Raw genomic sequence first — 7,951 nt, 5'->3', positions numbered from 1 at the left:
TTCTTACACAATGTTTATTTGTAAAAGGTAAAATTTTACACTAATGAACTAACTGGTCGTCTGTCCTAAATAATTACAAAATATTAAAATATTCCTAAAATACTCTGAAAGTTACATTTCTAGTAGAAAACTAGATCTGATATATGCCAATTCGAAACTCAACTAGAATTTAAGTACAACTTGATTTTAAAAAAATAAGATTATATAATTGTAAATCTGTTTATAAATGAAAGAATTAAGGACATTTCATGTATTTTTTATCCTACTCCAGTGCTACGATATGAAGAAGACAGAACTTCAAACAGACCCTGCTATGGAGAGTTAACATGCTATTTGTAATTCAGCTGATTCTTTGAGAACGCCTACCACAAACAATTCAACTCTTCATTACAATTAAGTGAACAAAATTTTATTTTGTTCCTATGTCTCTTATGCTAATAAGTAATGTTAATTATTCAAAATTTAGCTATAAAAGACTGCGATGAAATATTTTTTAGAAACATTATAAAAAGGTAAAAAAGCTAAAAAGCTAGACTACGTTTCGACGTTTTCACAACATCATTATCAAGTCAAAAAGTTAAGAAATTACAAGAGAGAAAAATAATTGTGACTATTGATCCAAAACTGTATTGGATAACAGAGCGCATTTTAACCTACCGCTCTGTAATATGAGCCTAATCTTTAACAGGAATTCTTGTTTCATTGCATTCTCAGGGTACATTTTGAGCCGACCTAACTTGAAGTAGGATTTCGCTGGGAGAAACAACTTATTTGTTTTAGTCAACTTGATGCTACAGTTAAAGTACTACTGAATTTCCTCCTGCCGGAGAAACAAAGTTTTCACCAAATTGTACACTAAGCATATACATACAATATAGCTCGTAAAAAGCGCGCTGTGCATCGATCGCGCCAATCAAATAAAATATTGGTTAACCTTCATTATTTACTGTCTACTTTTAACAAAACATTTCTCTTTCAACGACTTAAAAAATCTACAAGTTTATAACAAGCTTCTGTCTCGAGACTACAATTTGTTAGCAATAGCATGTTTGGGGACAAGTCCCCCTGGGCCCGTTCAAGTTCTCGAAAGCTCCGGAAAGCCATTTTTAGCCCATCTATATCTGAAGACGGAGAACTGTATACACCTGAAACATCTTGTATGAAGGGAACTTCTCTTCATATTAAGGATATGTGAATAAGACAGCTCTGTAATCATAAGGTTCGAGATTTTGCTATGGGTTTACGGACCCGAAGTTTCCGGGGCTTTCGAGAAACGGACCCCAGGCCCCTTTGACACTGGCGCCTACAGTACTCTCACCGTATTACTTGTGTGTACAGACTGTACACTTTAAATACGTTTATCTTAACTCAAGCCTTCTTCAGACACCTGCCCTTTAACTTTAGCTTTTACTATAATCTCTAACCGGGTTAAGGTTATCAGTTTATACTTACTGTGCTCAAGTGCCTCAGCTAAATGTCTTTTTCCTTCATCTGTTATTTCGTGATTGCCACTGAGGTGTAAGCCGTTTAGTGCACAGTTGCTGTTGGACAGGGCTTCAGCTATATGCTTTACCCCTTCATCTGTTACCTGACAGTACCCGAGGTGTAAGCTGTTTAGTGCACAGTTGCTGTTGGACAGGGCTTCAGCTATATGCTTTACCCCTTCATCTGTTACCTCACAGTCCCCGAGGTGTAAGCTGTTTAGTGCACAGTTGCTGTTGGACAGGGCTTCAGCTATATGCTTTGCTCCTTCATCTGTTACCTTCCAGCTGAGTTGTAAGCTGTTTAGTGCACAGTTGCTGTTAGACAGGGCTTCAGCTATATGCTTTGCTCCTTCATCTGTTACCCTACACAAGCTTAGGTCTAAGCTGTTTAGTGCACAGTTGCTGTTGGACAGGGCTTCAGCTATATGCTTTACCCCTTCATCTGTTACCTCAAAGCCGCTGAGGTCTAAGCTGTTTAGTGCACAGTTGCTGTTGGACAGGGCTTCAGCTATATGCTTTACCCCTTCATCTGTTACCTTAAAGTACATGAGGTGTAAGCTGTTTAGTGCACAGTTGCTGTTGGACAGGGCTTCAGCTATATGCTTTACCCCTTCATCTGTTACCTCAAAGCCGCTGAGGTCTAAGCTGTTTAGTGCACAGTTGCTGTTGGACAGGGCTTCAGCTATATGCTTTACCCCTTCATCTGTTACCTTACAGCAGTTGAGGTATAAGGTGTTTAGTGCACAGTTGCTGTTGGACAGGGCTTCAGCTATATGCTTTGCTCCTTCAGCTGTTACCTTCCAGGACCTGAGTTGTAAGCTGTTTAGTGCACAGTTGCTGTTAGACAGGGCTTCAGCTATATGCTTTACCCCTTCATCTGTTACCTCAAAGCCGCTGAGGTCTAAGCTGTTTAGTGCACAGTTGCTGTTGGACAGGGCTTCAGCTATATGCTTTACCCCTTCATCTGTTACCTCAAAGCCGCTGAGGTCTAAGCTGTTTAGTGCACAGTTGCTGTTGGACAGGGCTTCAGCTATATGCTTCACTCCTGCATCTGTAATTTCGTAATTCTCACTGAGGTTTAAGCTGTTTAGTGCACAGTTGCTGTTGGACAGGGCTTCAGCTATATGCTTTACTCCTTCATCTGTTACCTTATAAAAGCTGAGGTTTAAGTTGTCTAGTTTACAATCACTCTCAGTCAGTAGTTTACACAGTACTTCTAAATCTTGGTCCTCATTAGTTGGCCACCAGCTCAATATTCGTGACCTCAGATCAAAACTCACTGCATCCTCGTCATTATTCCTTCGGTCTCTGCGAATCAGCTCATCCCAAAACAACTTCACCACTTGCCATGCACGTTCCTTGACATGAATAGTAACAAATTCCCTCAACATTTCGTCATCCATAGCTTCTGTTAAGTGCTTTACAGAGAGATACTCTTGGACTGTAGAATGAAGTGAAAAAGATAATAAGCTTTGACGTCAAAAGGTCTGTAAAATATTATTAAAGGAATGAATTGCGATGTCATTTCATCCAAAAACAATTTGCAAAGCAAGTTCAGTAAGTCAATATAGGTCTTATATATTGTCTAAAAATTCCAATTATTGTTTAATTTTTCCTAATTTTCTTCCCAAATTATAGGCAAATTATAACAAATCAAGAAAATGAAAAGATAAAATGTAAATATCAAAATAACCTCAAAAGCAGTTGCACTTCGAAGGGAATACGAGATTTTTAATCAATGCTTGCGTAAACAAAATATGCGTGCTGTGTGACAGCAAAGGCTGTCTGATGATCAGTGCTACTCTTAATCAAAAGCAAGTTAAGGCTTGAACAATTCCCCGATATTCGGTTGTAAAATAACTCTTATCGTATTCTCAAAAAGGCAAAAATCAATAACTCTAGTCAGATAATGTCACAAAATTCGCTGAGAGATTCAAAATGCATGTGACTCAAAATGCGAGATTCGTCATTTCTCACAAATGTCGAATTTTGGGCTACTAACTCGAATTTTTCTGGACTTCAAAATTGCGAGTGCCCAGAACTTTGAATTCTGATATTTTTAGCTTTGCCTCACCATATATGACTGATAACAGTCATCACTCAGTTAGAGGTCCCACTTTTATAAACAATCAGTTTGTTTGGAGGCTATGTCAGCGAAAAGGGCAAAGACGTTTCTTGGAGGATAAGGAAAAAAATCATGACTTTGCTTGTATTTGAGATAAACAAGCCGTTTTGATTACGTGGAAAGAAAAAATTATGCATAAACTCTGAAAGAATTAGGTTGTTTGATTAAATGTGCGAATTTTTAGCAAGGATAGCTCGCACCCTCTCCCCCCTCCACCAAAGATAAAAAATAAAACAAGAAATATAGATAGCGAATCTGCCAAAATATAAGCCATTGTCCTTCACTGCATATGTTGCTTGTCTTGTGAAGAAATGAAGGCAATCCATTTTCCACTAAAATTTGAATGGTCGCTTCTTACACGGACATGCTCTTAAAAATTTTGTGATAAAAGTTAAAGAGAGGGTTTCACGGTTCGGCGCATGTCTGTATCATTTATTCGCCTGTGAACGCTTTTTGGCACAGGCCCAGATTCTCCTTGTTTATGAGCCAATCGTAAGCAAATTACCTAATTTCGCATGCAAATAGCCGTAAAATCATCGACCGTAGGATAAATCGTACGGGTCAACACTAAATTCAACTGTCGACAGCGTCGGTAAAATCTACTGAAATCTTCTAAGAATTTTGGTCATCTGTCGTTCGACCACGTTTAACTATAGCATGTGATTACTGATCTACATCTGAGTGGGGTTTTAAAGCGATAACATTGATAAGAAGCGAACAAAAGTATTTTGATTTAGAGACATGCATCGAACCGAGAAACTCTCCCTTCAATGCTATAGCCGAACGACGTTACGACCACTCAAAGGTCATTTTCCAGTTCGGTAGAAGAATACAATTACATGCATAAATATATGGTTAAAAGCGGTAAAATATGTATAAAAGTTAAAAAAGCCTAATGCGCATGTAATTTTATTCTTCTACCGAACTTGAAAATGACCGTTGAACGGTCGAAACGTCGTTCCCTTATAGCGTTAATTTTTTATCACAAAATGCTCTTTACTGTCAGAAATAAAAAATAACCGTGACTTTCTTATTGCAAGGCACGTCTGAAATTATGGTTAGCACCCTAAACTCTGGATTGAGTGGTTCGGGTTCAACCACCGGCCAGGGTTGTTGTGGGGTGATCTTGGGCAAGATTCTTTATGCTCACATTGCCTCTCCAAACAGGATTATAAAATAGGCACCCAACGACCGAATCTTTCCAAAGACGTCAGAAGTGTCGTAAATGGATTTCTCTATGTTCTAGAAGGCTTTTTAGTTAATTTGGAGATGCCCTAAAAAATATTTATCTGTTCGGATTTTTAAGGGGAACTTTCGTCGTTTCGAAAATTCTAGGGTCCTTTTTTGAGTCATCCGAAAGTTTTAGCTATCCTGATGGATCTTGTCGAAAGTTCGAGGACATTGAGAGACCATATTTTCACTAGAAAATTTTAGGGGAAGTTTTTCGTTATACGTGTGCCTATCGAAATTTCGCGAAAATACTAGGCAATATAAATGTTTATCCGAATATTATAGGCGTTAAACCTATTCATCCGAAAACGTTAGGGGGTGTAAATTATACGACAGGATCGAGTACGCGGTCGTGGCCCTAAATTTGACCGCTAATTAGAAAAAGAAAGACATGTTTTTTATTTTAACCCAAAAAAGTGACGCAAGACTCACCCTTTCTTGTTTGACCTTTGATTTCATACACTGAAGCCCTTTGAAAACTCCTTTGACAAGCCCTTAGACATTTCAGTGACATTTGAAATGTCAAGTTACGTTGTCTAGGGTCTATGGATACATTATGGGCACAATGCTGTAGTCGAAGCATCGAGCATAATGCCAGCATAATGGGCATCTGTTCAGCATAAAGAGAATAATAATAATAATAATAATAATAATAATACTAATAATAATAATAATAATAATAAGGAAAAAAATTCAATAACTGTAATGAGAAATGTTCACTTTCAAGTGCTTTTAGTAAGGATTTAGCATATTCAAAAGCTTGGTTGCTTTTTTCAAAGCCATAAACTGATCGAAGTATCCTTATCGATGGAGGGTTCCATAGAAATAAGACATTTGACACTTTGATCGAGCGCTTTTGGGCATTACTTCAGATTACTTGTTGTTTATTGCTTGTAAAGTCGTAACTGATGCAATAAAATGTTGTGTTTCTGACTTATGGAGGTGTGTTTTGTCTGCGGGGATGGAAAATGTCATCATATATAACCAAGATCAGTTGAGCATAATGCTACCTCTCGAGCATAATTTTTAGGCATAATGCTGTTGTTTTGTGGGTGACGCTCAAAACATGTCAAAAGCATAATGCCCAGAATTTTCAAGCATGTGTCTCCAGCTAACGTTGTCACTCGACACAATTCCTCTCTAACTATTAGCTGTTCACTTGAATGAACTGAAAACTTCGCTAATCCCCCCTCGTTCATTTGACGCATACTGAAAAATCTTTCGTGAGTAGGCTGATTCAATGATCGGGGGAACTCCCTAACATAGTCTATACAGGTAAGTGCGGCCCCAAAGGGTTGGGTTTTCAGCCATTTTGGTCATAAATAGGGCATCGATTGTGGCCATTTTGGTCATAAATACAGTATGGTTTTTGCACTCTAGTCTTCAACTGGGTATGTTTTTTGTATAAACTAGTTTTTCTGGTCATAAATAGGCGATGGAAAATCGCCGATTTTGGTCATAAATAGGGTAGCGTAAACTTCCGAAAGTAACGACCCTCGTTACTTTCGGGAAGCAAGAAACATTATTTAAAGTTGGTACGCATGAGCTCTTTTTTACGGAATAAAAAACCGGAAAGGGAGGGGGGGGTGGGTTCGCTACTTTGGGAGGGGTCGCTGGGTTGAGCTCGCTACTTTCGGGATTTAATAACGGTCACAAATTTTGACTTTACTTTTGGGGGATCGCTACTTTCGGGGGCTCGTTACTTTCGAAAGTTTACGGTAAGGGTTTTGGGAAGCAAACCGCACATCCCCACCCAATTTTTCTTGGAGTACCCCCCCGGGATTTGATGTCGGGCCAAATTGAGTTTCCTTTGAGTCTGTCGTTGTTCCGATGTGTTTCTGGTGTTTTCTATCACTGCCACAGCTCAGGCAGCTGGACAGTGTCTGAGTGTACTGGGTTTTCCAGGAAACTGAGAGGAGGTCTGCTTGAAAATTTCGTTTAAACTTTCGTTTATCTGATTGTTCGGTCTTGCACGGCTTCTTTGTTAGCCCGGGTTGAATCACCGTAGAGAGCGCTGAAAATAAACACTTTACACCAAGTCTGCAATAGCGTCTGGTATGATTCGTATTTACCCTGGACGCTAGAAGTTTTTCTTACACGGTTTCTGGTGTTGGTCATGTCTCTAGTTATGTCTGTATTGTAACCTGCACGTCTCAGTGACGTCTTACAAAGAATACGCGGCCTTACGGACGGACAGATTGTCGTTCTCGACATAGGCTCGATTACCAGCCGCTGTTCGGGAAAAGAGCCCGCGCTCCTCCCCCGAACTCACGGTTGGACTCGTGGACTTGGCATTGTTAATTTCAACCAATAAGAAATCTGCCTGCCTGAATCGAGCAGGCTGCATAAATTAGCTTTCTCGCAGTAGCAAAGGAATTGTTCGATATGAAGTGCGATCGCATTAGGGGGATATTTAACCAAATACCGTCAACTGATGAAATCTTACCTGATCTAAACCATAGTAGCATATAGAACACGAAAAATAGTCAACAGACTTATACGTTAGAATCTATATTTGAATCATGTGGTACCAGAATATGAGATAACGAACAAAGTAAACAAAGGGAGGAATAAACGCAAACATCGATTTCAAGAAACAAAACACCCAGTCAAATTGATGTGTACCTTAGTCTTCTTGAAGAGAAACAACACCAGTCTCTGGCGAAGCCAGACAAAATTAAATTTTTAAATGAGCCAAAGCAAACCGAACAAGTAAAACATAAACATGGTGTCAACACCATTTACACCAACATATGTGTGACCTTTGACATGACAGTTGCTACAGTATAGTCAAACCGTTCTGCTCTACTTTAAAAAAAAAAAGAAAAAAAAAAAAAACCCTTCTATAGAACACAGCATGTAAAGCCCTTCCGCAACAATAATGTGAAAAAAACGCCACAAATTTTACGAGCCGTAGGCGTCATGTGTGCCTGCCTATGATTGTCATCAGATGACATTTCCGGCCACCTGAAGCGTCGCAAGAATTACATTATTTTGAGACGTCACAGACATGCTTTGCCGCTCACGCGTCCAGCCGTCTCTTCTCGGGGAGGAACGTAGACCGGACTCGAGAAAGCGGCGGAAATCGAGCCTATTCTCGACAGTGAAAAGC

General features: G+C 39.3%; 1 protein-coding gene across 1 annotated transcript in view; it reads right to left on the bottom strand.

Moving 5' to 3' along the window:
- Nucleotides 1-7,951, bottom strand: part of LOC149112609 (uncharacterized) — a 199,089-nt gene continuing 191,138 nt past the window's right edge. Inside the window, exon 16 of the mRNA XM_089290534.1 lies at nucleotides 1-2,925. Coding sequence (XP_089146660.1) covers nucleotides 1,364-2,925 — 1,562 coding nt within the window. The 3' untranslated portion in view covers nucleotides 1-1,363. The remainder of the gene's footprint in view (nucleotides 2,926-7,951) is intronic.

This window comes from Orbicella faveolata, unplaced genomic scaffold (genome assembly GCF_042242905.1).
Source record: "Orbicella faveolata isolate gen_17 unplaced genomic scaffold, um_ofav_v1 contig_2, whole genome shotgun sequence".
In the NCBI taxonomy this organism is placed as follows: domain Eukaryota; kingdom Metazoa; phylum Cnidaria; class Anthozoa; order Scleractinia; family Merulinidae; genus Orbicella; species Orbicella faveolata.
This window is presented reverse-complemented; position numbering and strand designations above follow the sequence as displayed.